Source organism: Strigops habroptila, chromosome 9 (genome assembly GCF_004027225.2).
Source record: "Strigops habroptila isolate Jane chromosome 9, bStrHab1.2.pri, whole genome shotgun sequence".
In the NCBI taxonomy this organism is placed as follows: domain Eukaryota; kingdom Metazoa; phylum Chordata; class Aves; order Psittaciformes; family Psittacidae; genus Strigops; species Strigops habroptila.
In genome coordinates this window covers 14,685,611-14,705,478 of record NC_044285.2, presented here as the reverse complement: position 1 = coordinate 14,705,478, position 19,868 = coordinate 14,685,611, and the positions used below count along the sequence as shown (strand labels likewise).

Genomic DNA, 19,868 nt, shown 5'->3' with positions numbered 1-19,868 from the left:
ATGATATTTCTCTTTCCTAGATTAACTGATAAAGAAGAAAAATACTGATAAAAACTAGCATGCTAGCATGCCTAGCTTAACATTAATACTTGAGATAGACCAATAAGCCATGCTAGAAAAAACTGAATCTTGACCCAAAGCTAATCAAGATGCAGGAGATGCATATGGTGCACTGATTCATCTTGTGCAGGAAGGTCAAGTCAGACTGTGGCAGAACTGAGTTCTTAGAGAACAGAGCTAAACACAAGCCAGTGATGAGCAATGGGCCATCTATTGTGATTGTGCAGACTATCAGCAATACATACAAGCAAATTTGAAGAATCAGTGAGGTAGAACAGATAAACACATTTGGAAAGAAAAAAAACCATTCCAACTGACCAAAAGCCTCCAATGAAACACTTATTGATGTAGTTACAAGGAACAGCAGCTTAAAACCATCATTTTTTGGAAACGAAACTTCCTTACCCATACTGTTAAAACCTTATATTCTTGAAGCACATTTAATTTTAAAGACACAATACTATTTTCTTCTTGTTATTTTTTTCTTTTTATCATAATTAACTGAACCATGAGAACATAGTGGTTAACACAATCTTCCCTTGGTTTACAATGCACTTACAAAGAAGTTTCATTTTCAGCACAGTAATGTAAAATTTGTGTTGGAGACAGCAAGAGAAAACATCTGTTCAATTATAAAATTGTACCTCATGTACCTCACTTGAGTCTGACTTGTTTGATAGAATCATTTGAAAACTTTGCTTCTAGAGGCAAAACTAAAAGGATTCTAAACTGATACTGTTGAAATTGTTGCTTCTTGACTACATGTAAAAGGTGAATTGCAAAAAAGAAAGATTAGGTTTGCAACTTTTTCAGATACAGAATATGGTGTCAGTAAGAAAAGTTTTAAGATTTATACACATTCATCTCTTTCCTAAATAGATCTGAATTTTCTTTCCATCTGGATAATTCCATCTTTACTCATACATAATACTGCCAACATCCATCTCCACTGCTCTGAAGTAGATCCATTCTCCACATGATTAATTTCTGGGCTAATCAGGGAAAAAGCATATCCTTTCCTGGATACTGAGTAGGCTAAGGAGCAAGGTAGAAAGAGTACTTCATACAGAGTTTAAGAGGCTGCAAGTCCTAGGATATATGTTAAATTCCTCTGGTTTTGTGTTGTAATAACAGTTCCATGCAATATCGGCAAATAAGACAGGTTCATAAAAAATAAAAAGAGAAGCAAATTTCCTGACATTTTTCTACTACCAATGTTTTTATTTATATCCAAATACAGCTTTACATGTAAATACCTACACACAACCAGAGTTGAATGATTATTCAAAATAATAGAAGACATTTATAAAACCTCAGGCAGTTTATTTTGCCATTCATCTCCATGAAGCTTTGCTAGATCCATGGGAGCCAAAAAAAGGAAAAAAGAAAGAAGACTTTGGCAAGGTAACAATTTGAATTAGATGATGCTATGCTTTTTTTTTTTGTCTCTGCCTACGTGCTTCAAAGAGAATGAGATGTTACGCTGCAGAAAGCAATGGCGACTCAGGTAAACAAGTAGAAAATTTAAACTTTCAATATTGCAAATTGCTCTTCTTCTTACCTGCATAGCTTCTAGTTGGCTTTCCAAAGACCTTTTTAACACTACCAATTCCTTTGCCTCTGTTTCAGCATGTTTCAAAGTTTCTTCTAATTGTTGCTTCTCTTCCTGCAATGATATGACTCAATACATTTAGAAATAGTGGCAAGGCCTTTAAACTGACCAGTAAACTGAGCTATAAAGTATATTTAATTCTGGCCTTTCACTGATCTCCCCAGTTCCAAGCTGTGACTTTTACACCGGCTTTCGCTAGGGAAATCTTTCCTATATATGTCATCAAACTGCATCCTGCTTCTTGACAACCTGCTGGTTTTGCTATGCCTTCCCAATGACATTTCCCATCCTTTGTCAGATTTTGTTCTACAATGTAACCTTTACAAACAGGAAGGAGACTACTTAAGGGGCTGTTTTTCTAACTTACCTCATATCTCTTTAGTTTTTCCTTCACTAAATTTTCTTCTCCTTTCATACTGTCAATTTGATTGTGCAACTCTTCAGTTTTAATCTCTAGCTCATCAACTGTTCTCTTCAACTTTTCATTTTCCTCACTCAGCTCTTTGACTTGATTTTCTATACTATTTCGTGCCTCTTGTGCAGCATTTCTTTCATTGGCAAGGACAGCAGCACTCTGGGAAAACAAATTACATCATGTTTAAAAAAAACCCCAGAAGTTTCAATGGCATCACCGCAAATATAGCTAGAATAGAACATTAAAACGTCAACAACAAATTTAACTTAAAATCTGTATGCATTACAAACATGTATTTTTCTTGTTCATATTACTGAGAGAGAACACAAAAGGAGCATTTTTTTTCCCTCAGGCATACCTGCATGCTAAAGTAACATACAACACCTGAACAGTCTCATGCCTGCCATCACATATTCTCACCTTAACATCTTCCTCTTTATTGCCCTAAAATATTTTCATTACCAAATCCTACTGTTAGGTAATTTCAAGTAATCTAAAAAACTTGACATCAAAAGCCATATGGACCTTTAAGGAAGAACATATTGATGAAGAGTGTCTTCTACAGCAACAGAAAATTCAGGCAGTCTTGCCCCACTGCTTATTCCAAGCATTAACATCCAACATTCTACATCCGTGCAACTTTCGTGGGGCTGCAAAGTAAATCAACCTAGGGAACAGGATCAACTGTAATATATACACACACACATAAATATAAGATAACCTGACACTTAAAGAAAAAAAAAGGGGGGGGGAAGTGTTACTGGGAAAAAAAGCCCCAATCCCCAATTAATTTCAAAACACAGTCCCACAAGTGCTGTACCGGCACAGAAGAGCAGACTGTGAGCAGGCATGAACAAACAATAGACTGGAAGTACCTTATGGTGGTTATTGGTGCAGCAGTTCCTGCACATAATACAGCCCACACTTGGGGTTGTACTTAATTGGGAGTTCTGCTTGGTTTTCAGTTACTGCCTGAGGATGGAAGTTTAGCTACTGAGTTCAACTTGTATTCAGAATTACACACCTTTTATTTTTTCAGAAACTCAAATCAATACACAACACAAAGACAATCTGTAATTAACTGCTCATCACAATTTATCACATGGTGACAGATTTACGTTTTTTTTTTGGCATGGCAACTAGCTGCAGCATATAACTTTTCAGATCTAACCACCACTTTGATCCAACCACTTACCCTCTCTGAAACACCCTACCATTTATTGTGGAAACCATGAGTGGAAGAAGTATGTGTCTCTGTTGTTATACTATCTATACTGTTATACTGTAACACAGACCAGGTATGTACTTGTAAACATTTAATTCTGGAGTAAAGAGCTGGAAGGATTTAATCTTTGCTCTTCACTGACTTGTCAGTCAGAATTCCCTCCAAAGAACATAAAAGAAACCAAGATACAATTTTTCATTCTTGCTCTCAGGCATTCAGGATCTGATACAAAGCAATACTCTACAAAGACCTGGTTCTAATGTACGACCCACTGCCTTCTACATTAAGACCTGAAACAATAGTAAGAACACCAGATAAAAGAATCTCTCCAATGGCTATAGATCATGTTTATGGACATAAAGAAGAACTGCTACAGGGTGAGCTTTTCCTCATTATACACTCCCAGCTTCATTGGTTTTCCTCCATGAATGTATCATCCATTAATTTCTCCAACCCTTTTTTAATCCATTTTTTGTATCTTTAGCCTCTGCATTATCTGGTGACAATAGGTAATTGCATGTTAATTACTGAAGCTTAACATTTTCACATAAGAAATTGTGTTTATCTGGGTGAAAACAAAAGAAATCCTACAGAGTAGTTTGGTAAAAACCTATTTTGTGAAATATTTCATGAAAGCACAAAAATAACTTTTCAGTTACACTATTTTTTATATTTTCCCCTCCCCATCCCCAGAAGGAATAAGCAAAGTTATATAAAAGAGTGTTTACAACGTGCACCCTCTCTAGATCATTTTCTAGCAAGCAACAGCTTTAAAATAATGCAAATTAGTTTGATAAAGCAGTAACTCTGAAAACACTCAGACTGTCTACAGGGTCAATGAACTTATTAGACAAAAACTGGCAGCATAAGCAGGCTGACAAGTTCTGGTCTTTTGAAAATACTGAAAAAACTTGTTCTTTTAAGTACCTGACTAGTTGAAAGTGCTGAAATAAATGTCTCCTGATGCTTTAAGTTCTCACATACTGAAATTTCAGTAATATTTATATATTCCTTTAATTTTTGCTTTTTGCATACGGCAAAGTTTTACTAATTAGCAAGCATTCCACCAGTGGCTCCTTTTAGTCTCATTTCCCCTTTCTGGAGCTGAGTGAAAGCAGCTGAGGCATGCTGGGGAGTTCAGGGAAAGGAATGTTGATTTGTCTGTTCTTTTTCATCCAACCGCCTACACAGGGCTGCACAGTAAGAAAGGACTGCAGCAGGCCCACACCGCACCTGAAGATTCCACCACCTCATCTGCCAGTCTGCTCTACTTTCCCAATACAGGAAGTATTATTTACTTAGAAGTACAGGCACACACACACAAAATCAAACAACCAAACAAAACCTCCAGATCTACATACATAAATATACACGTAAATACACACACACATATATATATACGTATTTAACCTAGTAGGTTCAAAATTAAGTTCAGCCTACACTGATGCAGTCGTATCTGGAGACCTGCCCCAGCCTGCCTTATCCTGTAAAGCCACTAAAATTAAACTGGTATTCTATATCCTTTCTCACTATGTATTTCAGTAAGTCAGCAAGATGCTAGGTGAACATACATAAAAGGTAGAGAAGTATAAAGGGCAAGGTGCAAGTATTATCTTTGTTAACCTAATTTAAAATCTTGGAAATAAATTGGGTATATAAGTAAAATCTGCCCCAAGTTCCAGATGCTTGAGTGACCAGCACTTAACCAGCAGGTCTCCACAGGTCTCTAATGACCTTGACATCATTACCAGGGTTACACCTTCACATGGATGAACTGTTCCCAAACAAATTCTGTAACATATTAAGTGCAAAATTCCTTTCTTTAACCTGGAAGGCATATTTCTTTAAAAATACCAACAATAAAAATATATACTCACACACACACTTCTTCAAGGTGGTAGGAAACTTAGCAATATATATGGGAGCTTTACTGTATTTTAGCTGGAGAGTGGGCACTTTTCTTATATTACCTTCTAGGAAGAGTAGAACAAATTTTCTTCACAGTGCACATTACACTGTACACTATTGTTTCAGTATGTTTTCAACTTTTTCAGTTAAGACCAAGAAGAAACACAGGAGTATTTATCCTATCAGTTTACCATACACAATTGTACTATACACATAAGGCATGGAAGATCACCTTCAGGATACCATTCAGGATAATATTAGAAAAAACAATACATGAGTATCTTCAATTTGATAATGAAATTTAAACAAAGTCAAACCACATAAATACAATTTAGATGTTCGAGTAGAAAATGCACACACAGCATTACTTCTCCACAAGAGTCAAATTACACAGCCGGGTTTAGGCAGAAAAAAACCCCACCCTATATTCATTTATCCTCACTGTGATGAGAACTGCATGCAGAGCTCTTCACTGGCAGAAATGAAGCTTCTGGATTATAATAGCTTTTGGCAATACACGTCATATCCCATAGCATATTGCAACAGAGAGCCAGAGCATCAAAAAACTCCACGCCTCTTCCTTTCTCCTGTTCTCCCTGTTAGTCTTATCTGGCACCCCATGTCACCTTCTACCTCCCCTCCGGCTCTTCTCTTGGGAAGACAGGAGAACATGACAGGTATTAGAGAGAATACGCAAAGGAAACAAGCACTGAAATGTAGTTCTGGCAGATACCCCTGTAGCAATACCATTAGGGGAGAACCCAGTGGAGAGAGATCCCTATCCATATATTGAACAGTTACACAAGGTTCTGGCCAGCAGCTACCAAATTATACATGGGCACTGCTGAAGCAGAAATAGGTTGTTGTGTCCTGTAACTATGGAACCTCACTTACGCAGGCAGCGTACTCAACCAACACCAGCAATTAGAAGGCAACATTACTCACATAGAGACCATACATTAAATTTACCACTCTGTCGTTAGAGATGGCTGACTATATTCTTCATGAAATCCCCCGAATAAAACATGCCAGCAGAAGATATGAAAACCGATGCACTGAAATTACAAATAAATTACTATGTATGCTGATAAATTTTGAATGCCAACTATTGCACTTCATAGGCTAAAACTGAAAGTGGCAACAGCACAGGCAGTTTAAACTGTACAACAGATGGTATTTGCTAACAGCCAGCAGTAATCCTATTCTCTTTGGTTCTGTCTACATGAGCAAGAAGGCACAGCTTTCATTTAAAATTCAGTAACTGGCTCACACATTCAAAAAAGGAGTTGAAAGCTGTTTGCAAAAGCATTGAATTACAGTGGGTTAGAGTGATGAAGATGAAAGCAGAACGTTCACTGAACACTGTAGTAAGTACAAATGAGGAAAACAGCCAGACAGAGAGAACTCACACGTACAGATTGTGCTGTGGATCCATATCCTTCAATCCACACATGACTTTTTTGTAATGGTGCTGTATGTAAACAGTGTGAGTTAACAAAAGGTCCTTAAGGCTTAATGACACTACATCAGTTAATGACTCCTGCTGGTACCCATTCATAAATCCTTTACATTGCTATATTTGGGAGTATTGGTGAAGTTTTGGCAATAATTTTAACTAAGTTTATACAAATTTAACCCACAGTAACAGAACTGGGTAAAGGTCACAGAGTAATGATTTAAGTTGAATACGAAACATTAACAAGCATGTTGTTAGCATAACATCTTTAGTTCACAGAACCGTGGATCAGCCTCTTCAGAGAGTTGAAATGAGATTATGTACATAAACACATAAGAGCATGTAACAGACAAAACTGGTTAAACGAGATTCTTGAAGAAAAAGCTGGAATGAAATACTGTATTTTCACACGTATTTGTCATACAAAAAAAACCCCACAACCCAACAAAAACCCAACAACCAAAACCAAGAAGCAAAACCACAACACACAAACCAAACCACCAACAAAAATCCACACACCCCACAATCCCCCCCCAAAAAATGATGAAAAAAAAAAAGAAATTAGTATCAAGCACTGAAGTGGGCTCTTTGGATCTTAAAATTAACACATTTCAAATCCAAAACTGCAGTTTCTTCCCTATGATATATGAGCCATGCTTATTTCTTTTTACTCCCACTTCCTAGTTGTGGCAGTATGTTTGAGTATATCTTTTTTTGCTATATTATATTATGGAATTATGTTTATGTAAAGTAAAAACCCTATAGCATTTTCCCTGTTATATTTGTTTGCCTGCATTTGCTTTGTCTTTCCTTTCAATCTGTCTGTCATCACTTCATCTTCCAGGGCATTCAGTGCCTTCTATTCCCTACATTTAGCCTGTTTCACACTCAGATTTCCACCTCTTCAGTCTCTGAAGGAATACCTTCCTCTTAATACCCACATCCTTGCAGACTTCTTAAAACATACTGATACCTTCTTCTCATTAGTTTTGATTACATGAAATATTTTATTATGCTTCTCAAATTTTATTCTGTTTAACTCTTGATTTAAGATTGAAGAAGCTTTATCAGCAGACTTAAGCTACAGGGATTAGGTAAAAGAAGCTGGAAATGCATTGCAAATTTCTGAGGAAAAAAAAAAGGGGGGGGGAAGGAAGCCTGTCTAGAGGAAAGAAAACAGCTGTAATGATGAGGTCACACAATACAAAGGCCTCTGTGACTGCCTGAAGATAAGTTTCTGCATTCTGACATTAGTGCACATGCTGTAGCTTTACTTATTAGTGCAACAGTAGACTCAAACCATCATGAAAAAAAAAGCCCAACAAGTTATCAAATCCTAAAAAAAAAGTCGACTGCAAAAAATCAGTTTCTGACAAGAAAAAAAAAAAGATCATATATGGAGGAAAATAACCTATGGCAGCCAGTAACCACTGACATTTTTTTACAGTTCTCACACATTTTGATTCCGAAACTTGAACGATTAGTCCATCAGTTTGAGATCAAGTCAAGAGTTTACAGGGAAAGAGGCTGTTGCTGCAGAAATGAGCAAGGCAGAAAGAGAGAGGATAGTTTCACAGCTAAGGTGCCCAAATACAGCCCTAGAGTATTGCCTCTGCCAAAGGGCTCCTGAGGCAAGTCATTCAACCAAAACTTTCCAGAGGGGATCAATAACTGCATGCTCTGTAATTTCCTTGGTGCTTGATTTGAGACCCTAGGGTTTGGCTTCCAAACTCTTAAGTGCACAGTTGCACCTGAAGTCAGCAAAAACTATACCCTGAATATATCAAGGACTATACAATGGTTAACATTATGTTAACCTTGTCACCTCTGTTTGAACATGCACAACTAATAGATCCCTTTCACAGTAATCTGTCTGCCTTTTACTTTCCTATACTTAATATGGGGAATAACGTTACTCATGAGCTTGCAGCTATGCTGAGATAAAGAACTAAAGTTTGTGAAATAATCAATGTAATTCTTTATTCACAAGAAGTTTTTAATAGTATGTACTGAGTGCAGGAACAGGACCAAAGTCTGAAAAACACTGATCGAAGACATATTCTAACATTGTGTTTAAGTGAGCATAAAACCACTTTTAACTTGTAACAGATAAATGAGAAGAGGATGAGAAAATGCATGCACATGTATGTGTGTACTATTTGCTTTGGTACGTACAGCTGATTTATAGTGTTTTACCTATTGTAGGTCTGTTGCTGCGTTGCTTCAGCCAAGACTTGCAGAACTAAGCCAACCCCTGGCTTAGGGCTAGAAGATCACAGACACCAATATGGAGGATGACCAAATAGTGTTTTATTAAACAACAGCAGGTGCTTTATACCTTTCGGCCACACGGAAGTACCTGTGCTGACCCAATCAGAAGGGCAGGTTAACAAATTTTACCTTTTATGGTATTGTCCAGCCTAGCCCCACAATTCCCCTCTCCATGCATTGGGGCTTGTGAGAGTACCTAGGGGGGGGCTCTCTCTTTCCGTACATCGCGATATCTTCCGGCCGCCATACCTTAACTACCTACATAGGTCTACTTATCTGACCCCACGTAGTCACAGCTACAGCATTTAGTTTTCAGCTTTGGGCCACAAGGAAGTTACTCTCCATAAGGAAACTTCAGCAGCAAAATTCAATTCCCTACTTTTCATCCTGCTCCTTTCAGATGCTTTGCCTAACAAAAAGTGAATTTAATAAAATTTGGGTTTGTGTCCTTGTATATGGTTGTATAGTTCAAAAATTGTGAGAATATATTAAAATTAGTCAAGGCCAAGTCTAAATAAAGCAATAAATGTTGTTCCAACTCCTGTGTTACAGTAATCTTGGCAAAGCAAATACATTTATATACTATTCTGCTGTCAACTTTGATGGAAGCAGTAAACAGATTTAAAGACTTGGAGATGAAACTCAGTACAAAAGGCATCAAAATCCTTCCCACCACTTATTATTGTGTAAACCCAAAGAAACTGGACGGAACACACAAACAGGGTCGTTGAGATGCAAATGCAATATTCTACTTCAACCTGAATACAGCAAAAAATCTCTTGGACAGGAATGCAGAAAATGTTCCATGGCTCCACACCTTTTTTTTTTTCTACCACACCCTCAACACTGGCAAAGACATGAGAGTGGTTGTGTAACTGATCACTACAAAAATGGTTTTGGCCGACTTCAGTGTTTCAGCCAGTGAAATTCCCTTTTGTCAGTGACTGCACAGAATGGGACCTTCAGAGTCCTTTTACAAAACACAGGAAGAGGTAAAGTGAGGGGAAGCTACGTATCTCCTTCACAGCTTATTACAATTGTTACATTTTGTCTAGATTCAAAGTTTATTAGGCACAACTCAGCAAATTTTTCTAAAAACCTTTACATTTCCCTTCAGAATCAAGTAAAACTGAGTTCAACCAATTAACTGTTCTTTAACTGCCATACTTGACCTACAAATCTAAGGAATAAATCTCCATTCAAAATGAGCTAGAGCACAAACAGAAGTTTTTTTAATGGAAGTAACAGACTTTCAAATATTCTTTCCATACACATACTTGTGGAATCAAAGTAAATGACACGGTAATCTTCCAAAACCTTCTAAAAAAAAAAACCCAAAAAACCTAATAGTATGGCTGCTTGCTTCATTCTGTTCCTGGTGTGGAACATTTAATATCAAGGAAGATACTGTCTGCTGAAACCAACTCTAAATTCTCCTAAGCCACCTTTTTAGGTTGATGCTGGACTAGTTGTTTAACTTCTTGAGCTACATGTTAAAAGTTTCATGTGGCTTCAGGGATTCAGATCTACACAGCTCCCCTTAGATGACCCTGAGGGGTCAGCAGTGATGAAGATATCAAATCCCTTTCTATTGTCTTTTCCTCTTCCTTTTTTGTATATAAACAAATCAAGATTAACTAAAACAACTAGACATTGACTTCCGTATGTAACATGCAGGTGATTTCCAAAGAAAGAAAAAACCAAACCCAACCTACACCCAAAGACTGACACTGAAGGAAAAAAAAGACAAATACAATGAGTCTCAACATAGGGACAGCCTTTTAATTGTAATCCTTATTAGCTCATCAGTGAAGACAGCTTCTGAAATCAGTATTATTCAGGTACAGTCATCTAGTTTTTAAAGCTCATGAATGGAAATAACAGGTCTATTTCTGCTTGTACTCCGTTTGTAGTTCTGGTATTTCTCCCCAGTGTGTACCTTTAGGCAATTCTTCTAACCTCAGACACTGTTTCTTAAAGCAGCTGAAGTCCTGGGATGAATAACACTGTAACACTGCATAGCATGGATAAAAATTTAATAAAAAATAGCTCTAAAAAAGGAATGAGAAAACTCCTTGAAAGCAAAACAGCAAGAGTGTTAGGCTACCAACCCCACAGGACTTTCTCTCTCTGCCCAAAAAAAACCCCCAAGCTTCTGGAAAAGAGACTAAACAGCTTTACTTACTGCCTTTCCACCTTACACTGATTATATTAATTCCTCCCACCATCCCAAAATGAGGCCTAGCCTACTTAAACACACAGCTATGCCTTTGGAAGTTAACTATTATTAGTTACCTATTAAAAGGGTCAATGTGTTTTCATGTCTCGGTGAGGTACACTGCAACCTACTTGAATTCTCAGCTGTTTGTCAAGAGATTATTCAGCAAGCAACTGCACAAATTTACAAACAAGTGAGGCTGCCTTTCCTTCCACTTCAGCTAGAGCCATTCTATTAACTGGTTAAAAATTATTCTCTTGTTACTGTTTAGAGGCAAGACCTGTTCAATTGCAAGGCCATTTTCACTGATCGAAACAGTATCGTATCCTTAATATTATTTCCAAAACTATTCCAGGTTTTAACTTATGAGATATAATGAAAGATTTAAATGCCTACATTTTAAAATTGAGAATGCACCTCCTTTTTTCCTTTTTCTTTCTCCCCAATATAAGCATGACCCAATATTCACTTACACAGTTACAAAAGCCAGGAAAGTATTAACCTCTCAATTAGTAGCTATACCAAAGTCATATTATCCTCCTAGCTATGTATCATGACATACTCAGACCAGCTTATACTAACAGTATTTTCAAGGTCAGAAGTTGTTGCAAATACTAGAGTAAAATATTAACTAGTTCTGTGTTCACATTGTACCCTACCGCATGCACTTACACAGTCTGGCACTTCACACACATACACAAATACATACTTTCATAGGACAAACCACCCAAACATACAGATATTGTCATCTGCTGATAGCATTAGAGACCCTCCTGGTGCTATTAAAGTAGTATCTTACTGCCCTGGCTCTTGCCAACTTTCAGAAAACAACACACAAAAAACCCCACAAAACCCCAACCCCCCTTCCCAACGCAGGCTAACCGAAACAGTCCTGGCTCAATGAGGTTCAAACTGTCAAATGAGAAAACACATTTTATGTTTTGTTTAGATGTTGTCCAATCCAACTCAAATAGAACTTTGCATGGCAGTTTTGCTAAGAGGCTCTCCTGACTCTACATACAGTATAAAACACACACAGTTGTAGTTTCATGGTACTGTCTGCATCCAAACACACACATGTCCCCACTAAATAAAAGGAGAAGTAAATTGCACGGAAATGAAAGACGAGAGGAGCTGGAACTTAAAAAGCATGCTTTAGCACTGAAGGCAAAGTCACCAAGTTACGTCTTCAGTGCACTTTAGAGGCATGTTTATTATTCTTGTTGACAACGCAGCTAATATTTCATAATTTGTTTGGTATTTCATTTAATGGGTACCTAAAAACATTCATGATGCTATTATCAAATTAATTCCTTTCCTTGCACAGAACAGACACTTCAGAGAAAAACAAATCAAATCTGTCTCCTTGATTTTCCATATACAGTTCTAAAATACAGGTTTCCAATAACAGTGCCTTTTTAAGGAGTGTCTGCAGCCTTCCTTCCACCACTACACTTCTGTCTGTTCACCCTCCCTTTCTTTCCCCTGCTCCATCTGTGTTTGTAGAACCACAGTAGAAATCAATCAAACACATACCCAGTGTTTAGAGGACTGGTAAGGGAGGGCAGAGAACGAAAGCAGGGTGGGGGTGAGGAGTGTGTCATGAAGAGAGGACATTGACTTGGACCAGACGCTCCACTATTCTTGGACTCTGCATACAGTTTAGATCAGTTACCAACTGGCTTCTACCATTGAAACAAACAAAGTAAAAGTGTTATTTCAATATGGTAAAGGCTGCCTCAGGCAAGCAAAGAAAGAAACATCAGTGGCATTTGAAATCCTGGTTCATCTTCTCTAAATCTTTTTCACTTGTTGTGTATCTTGTTTGAGGTGAATGGACTAGACTCAGACACAGCATTCGGGATGCAGATTCAGATGAGTTACGGATGTATGTACACAAGGGCATAATGATATTCTTAGGCGCGAGCAATTCCTATCATATAATTTGTTTCTTTTACAAGATGATGTTTTTATAGAGCTATTATTATAACCTCAAAATTTCATCTTATTAGTTGAGATCCTATTGGGTTTTTCCATATATATAGTTTTACAGTCATATACAGTATGTCTATCCCTTTACGTACCAGTGTCTGTGATGTTCCACAACCAGTTATGTCTTCACTTTACTCTGAGTGACTTAAGTAACCACTGTTCAGTGTTTGTAGAGCATTACTTCAAAACAGGTTCTCAGAATATACTAAATGTAGTTACGTTTCATTTTACATTTAAACTATATATGCCAAGCCATTTCTGAAGAAAGGCACACAGAGTTTATATCATCTACAACGCTTAAGCTAGTTTTTGCTAAGCTTCTGCTTTATGTGGGAGATTTTTATTAGCTTTGAAGAAGAAATATCGTATTACCAGGCTTGGTAGAAAAAGAATCAATATGCAACTTTCATTTCAAAGCTCTCTGCAGCTCTGTGCTACAGTCACCTAAATTCACAATCACTATATAAAGATGGGGAAAAACCAAAACCGAAACGAAAGCTGCTTCTCATCTACGATGCTCAAGATTTTATATTAGTTTCTTATTTTAAAGGAGTACATTTTTAGTTCATAACATATGCAGAAGGTAACCGCTGTCTTTTGCTGTTCCTATCACTTTCTCTGGTAAAAGTCCTTCTTCTCTTTGATCGTATCACATGTGTTTACACATACATGTCAGTTAAAGCTCGTATGACCACAAGCCTCACTGAATTCTTAAATGTGTTGAGAAATGAATCTGCTTCTAAACTCTGAATGTCTGTTTTATCATCTTGAGGACAAGGTCAGAAGTATGATGAACCCTGAATAAACCAGTCGAGGTCAGGCTTAGATAAGCCTCTTCACAATGTGATGATTACAGCATTTTCTGAACAACATTTGTGCAACTGCTTCTCAAAACAGACACAAATTTGATGGTGCTGTGCAGACTGCAACTGCACTCCCCAGCTGATAAAATTTCAGTGGAATTTGAACAGTACTAGCTGCAATTTGCTACAACTTTTTACCTACAGTATTATATTCCAAAAGGTATTTCCAAATGTTACTGGAAATAAACAGTGGCACTTCATCTACAGTGACAGAGCACTCATAAGGTAAGCAGTACAATTCTGGCCTATTGTGCTGTTGGGTCAGATTAAATAATATAAATTTTTGTACTACATTAAAGCCAGGAGAAGATTCATATTAACTTCTGCTCTGGCATTTGCTGTCATGGAGAAATCCATGTTTAATTAGAAGGACATTAATTTTTTAATTTATTATTAAATTAAAGGCAATTATTACCTCACAGAAGTATGTTACGGAAAATAAAACTTTTACCATTGTTAAATGGAAACAGTCTGGTCTCAGTCTTGATAAAGAAGCAATGAAGTTAAAAATCGGTCATCAAGACCACAAGCACAAGACCTAACACAAAAATGAGTTAAAAACATAAACTGTAGCAAAGAAAATATCTTAATATCTGTGGCTTTATATAAAAATCTCTATAAAACGAACAAGAAACCTAACCTACCACCACACTGGTGAGCATGAGAACAGAATCGCACATGACAAACAACCCCGCTCTGTTCTTTTATCAGATAACCTTGTGTATGTTTCTAACACGATTTCAAAACAGATCTATGTGACATTCTAATCACACAGACTAAATGCACTGTATGTTACTTGTCAACCTGACGTCTCCAGCAGCTGAAAAATTCTGTTGATTTAATACAAAAATTACTTCCTTTCTTCCTGCAAAAAACTTCCTTCTTGGCCTAAGAGATATTACAAAACACCCTTATTCAGTGTACCAATTTGGATGACATAGAAGTGACACAAGAACTAACAACCCTGTACATACAGACTCTGATACACCCTGCTCTATCAAACCACTATTACAGCATTTACACACCTGTTTTCCCCATTAAATACAACAGAATGGCAGCTTCAATTGTATAAAACATGATTTTCACATACACTGTTAGGTATTCCAGATTAATTATAAAACCAATAATTAACATCATAAGTAAGATCACAGCAGATCACTCATCTAACTCCCCCGGTTACATTTGCCTGATAGATGATATATCAAACTCAACAACTAATCTCAGCCAGTAGGCATAGAGGTAATGCTGGCCTTTAAGAAATCATTAAGAGTACTAATACCAGTGAGATTAAAAACAAATACAGAAGAAACTTCCAATTAAGCATGATATAAGAAGTTTTACTTAAGATAAAACCAACAAAAATCACTTAAGTAATATCGGAAGAGAAGACCCGGCGCTTAGAGCAACATTAATTAATTAAATTTCACTTTTGAACATCTTATTGAATTTACTATTAGATAGACTATGCTATGCAAGTAAATAAATGCTATTTATAACTATCTCTACGCCACAGCAACCCAGTCATCGAGCCATTTCCCAGACTGTTATTGTTATGCCAAACAGACTACTCTTTCATTTCTTGTCAGTTGTAATTACAGTTCCATAATTGAAATACAGTAAATTACCATGCAGTAACTTTGAAAGATGGTTCACTGAGGTTAAGCTGTCACTACAATTACTGTATAATAAAAAATGATAATTTACGTGTTCTACTTTTCTCTCAAAGAAAAAAATTAATTCAGTTCGAGCAGCTCAGATGAGTCAAATACCTTCATGATGATGTAAACAAAGAGAAACAACACATTTATCAAAGCCAAACAATCTCAAGCAGAAGTCCCAGGCTGTATATACAAATCAGTGTATTAAAAACTTTTCTAACCATTGAAGAAAATCTTAAAAACAATCCTTCAAAAGAATACTTTTCATCAGAATTTAGTCACACAGTATCTACCCAGCATCTTCCATACATGCTCCTATTTGCTCATAAAGCATATTAGCTTTGGATATATCATTCAAGCTTAATTTTAATTCAGTTCTACATTATGTTTTTGGCCACAAGCAGTACGATAACTGCAACTCACCTAACACCAATGACATGTAGGTAAAAGACAGAAATTAGCACAGACATTTCTAAGCATAAAACTGGGCCTATAATTTTGACTTACATTGGTCAAGCACAGTTTGCCTGCAGAAATTTTCTCAAATATTTGACAGAAATAAAATGAGGGACAGACACAAATAACTGCCACAGTAAAAATAATGATCAAAATCTTATGAGAACTGACCCCTTACAAAAAAAAATCTTTCAATGAATTCCTAGCTGCTGTCTTCACAAAGATAACTTCACAGAGGACATCTTTCGGAAAACAGTAACAGATAATTTACTTCCAAAAACTGTTGCTATTCTTGCCCTCACAAAGACCACATGCTGATGCTGGTAGAGGCAATTCCTTCATTCCATTTTCCTTCTGTCTCCTTCCAGTCACCCAATCCCTGCTGTTTCCCTTGAGCTGGCACTCATTTGACCATTCAGTAAACAGGGTAAGCTCAATAAATTAAAAGGGAAAAGGAACACACACACAAAAAATCCCAACCACCCAACACCACCACCACAAAAAAAACCCAAACCCAACCAACCAAAAAACCAAACCAAATACCCCACCAAAAAACAAAACCACCACACAAACAGAACCAAACAAAAATCCACCACAAAGTAGTAAGTGGTTGAAGGGACAACGTAACCAGGGAAACAGGATGTGACACAAGAAGCCGAAGGTAAGACTAGTGGGCTGCAAAGAACTGCAGAGAACTGCTAGAAGCTGTAATTTCAACAGCATCACTGGCAAAGCACATTGGCGCTCTTCAGGGCATCCTCAAGGTTTCAATGATTCCATTTAACCCAAGACAAGCAAATGGTCCTCTGTACTATACTCCCATCTATTCTCTCTCAAAGTTTGCAATGAAGCAACCATAGTAAATAACAACTCAAAGGGCCACAACTTTGGCAAGCTGTGGCAAGCAATCAAAACATTATAGACATGCATGAAATGAAACTATTCTCAGCAGCTAAGCATCTCCTAGCCCAAATCTTTACCTATTTATTTTGATAAGAGAATAGTAGTATTTGAAAGCATCTATTATGACATCTGTGAGAGGGATGACTTTTCCCTGTAGAAATTTATTGTAATCACATATTTTTACCTTGGTTGCTTTCTCCAGGCTCTGCTGTAAATTGAGCAATTCTTTATCATGTTGTTCTTTAAGTTTATCCATCTCCATGTCATGGCTAGATACTTCTTCTTTTAATGCTCCTTTTAAAGCTGTAAGCTCTCTCTCTCTCTTTCTCAAAATCTCTTCTTGTTGATCTTTTGCTATTAATACTTCTTCCAGATCCTGCTTCATTTGTATCAGCTCCTAAAGAACAAAATTAAACACAATTGCATGAGAAATAGCCCCAGTGGATGTTCTGTTTGTGTTTCAGAGAAGGAAAGGACAAGTTGGGTTTTTTTTGTGACTTTTATACTAAACTAAAAATTTTCTAAACCCTAATATTAGAAGTATACCATATAGCTCATGTTTTATATAGTGGGTCAACATATCTGATGCTGCAAAACTATGAAAATATTTTGATGGTGTATTTTGTTGTCTGTAAATAAAGCAGGATTCAAACTAAGGTTGCAATTTAATAATTCCCTCGGTCCTACCTTCCGTAGCAAAGAAGTAGGTAAGAACAAAGAAAACCCCTTTTTTACCCACACTGCAAGAGAAGTGAACCCCGTTGTAATTCCTTGTTGTCTATTCTGCTGGAAAGAATAAAGAAAGTTGCTTCTAGAAGTGCTGAAGACAAAACAAATGCTTCCCAACTGAGCCCATGCCTTTGCACCTTCCCACCATTTTCACCTTAGAAGTCATTTCTCCTCTCCAAATTGCTGGGAAGGAAGTGGGTAGTCAGTGAATCTGAATAATAAATATACACATGCATGTATATAAACACAGAATAAGATAATAACAACAATCGAAAATGTACATCTTCAAGAATTACCTAATTTGGTATTTCTCCAGTTGTGAATAATTGTACTTTCAAAAATAATGTAAACTTCCCCTGCACTGGAGCAGGATCAGTACATCTAAACCATTCCTGACGTGCATCATTTTATTCTGTCCTTAAAAGCCTGCAATGAATAGCACTGTCCCAGATTGCCATGTTCCACTGTTTATTATCCATATTAATAGAAAATGTTTTCCAATACTTATTCTAAATCTCTGCAGCTAAGTCTCTCATTTCTCACTCCATCCCCAAACAACACAGAAAAATTGATTGCTATTTCCTTTACAGCAACATTATAAGATGTGCTTTTGACTCTTCTCTCACTCCTCCACTCAGATTAAAATCCTTCTTCATAGGCGATGTTTTTCAGCACTATCATCATCATTCCAGATATTCCTCTACTTGTGTACAACTTTCAACTACAGTAATCAAATCTCAGCTACACAAAACAAGGTAGTTATTCTACTCAGCATGTCTTGCATATTAACATCTTTAATATTCCTGAGATCAATTGTGGTTTTACTCCCTGGTTTGCATTTTATCATTTAGCTTCTATTTCTTAAGCTAGTTCTTTGCACTGGTATTAATTGTTTCAGTACTACAAAGTATTAAGATAATTCTGAATTCTAACCTTCCTTTCAAACCATTGTACACTGAAACTCTTACACACCCTTACCAATAAGTTCAGTATCAACATATTCCATCATCAGTAAATTAATATAACTAGGGATACAACCAATTACTCTTTCACAGGTGACAGAAAACCCATAACTCTGCTGTTCCTCTCTAGACTCTCCTCTTCTCTCCCTGGTTCCATTAATAGAGTCAACAATTTAGAGACTACTTTGGTGATTTCTTTTAATTTTCATAGTTGAATCTTACCTAGCCTTGCTAATATGTACACCTTCTTTAAACTGATCTTCCCTGTTCTGACCCATAAAACCTACCTAATTGTTAAAACTGACCAAGATGATTATCTTGTCACAATGAATAACTCAGTTGTTCCTTAATCATTATGCTTTCTTCTCCTATTCTACAAAATGATGGTACTTACACTTTGTATTCCTTTTAGTCTTAATATAGTTATTATAAAATGCTTTCTTAGGTCACCTAATAATGGTATATTGTTTTGAATTCACAGAATGGGAAAAAACACGACATGTACTTCTTCTACCTGTATCTTAATTCCCAATTTTTAGGAAATTCTGATTTTTTTATCCTTCTTCTGGTACTTTATAACTAACCTCAATCAGAACCTCTTTCTCCCCTTCATCAGTATGTTTTGCGTTATCCAGTTCATCATGCATCTCGGAGAGCTGATCTTGAAGATCTCTGATCTCAGTCTGGTGTTGTTCCTGCTCCATCTTCACTTGAAAAAGCCTCATCAGGAAAAAGCAAACAGAACTTTTTAATTTCTAGAAATTACAAACAGAAATTACAAATTTGTAGAAATTAGAAATAACTAATTTGTTGTTTTGAGTACTAAAAAAATACAAGTATGTATTCCCATGTTCCCCACAAAGGAATGGGATATAATGAGGCAGAAAAATGAAACATCAGAGGGGTAAAAATGAGAACTTTTAAGTAGATACATGAGTGGAAAGTTGTATTTTATTTTAAACCTGGTACTATATTCTTGACTAAAGCATCAAGTGTTTCCATATTTTAAAGACTTGAACTACATAGTATGACCATGAAATATTAAAAGGAATTCACCCTGAGAGGAAGACTATAAACTCAGCAATCTTTCTCTTCCTTTCAGATATTGTAAAAACACGCCTCTTTTAAATGGTAGAAATA

At 36.6% G+C, this 19,868-nt stretch overlaps 1 protein-coding gene across 8 annotated transcripts in view; it reads right to left on the bottom strand.

Moving 5' to 3' along the window:
* CGNL1 (cingulin like 1) overlaps window positions 1-19,868 on the bottom strand; it is a 61,215-nt gene that overhangs the window by 19,621 nt on the left and 21,726 nt on the right. For all 8 annotated transcript variants that reach the window (XM_030496867.1, XM_030496871.1, XM_030496872.1 and 5 more), the window contains 4 exons: window positions 19,313-19,448; window positions 17,222-17,434; window positions 2,040-2,246; window positions 1,622-1,726 (listed from right to left, as the gene is read on the bottom strand). In XM_030496867.1, coding sequence (XP_030352727.1) covers window positions 1,622-1,726; window positions 2,040-2,246; window positions 17,222-17,434; window positions 19,313-19,448 — 661 coding nt within the window. The remainder of the gene's footprint in view (window positions 1-1,621; window positions 1,727-2,039; window positions 2,247-17,221; window positions 17,435-19,312; window positions 19,449-19,868) is intronic.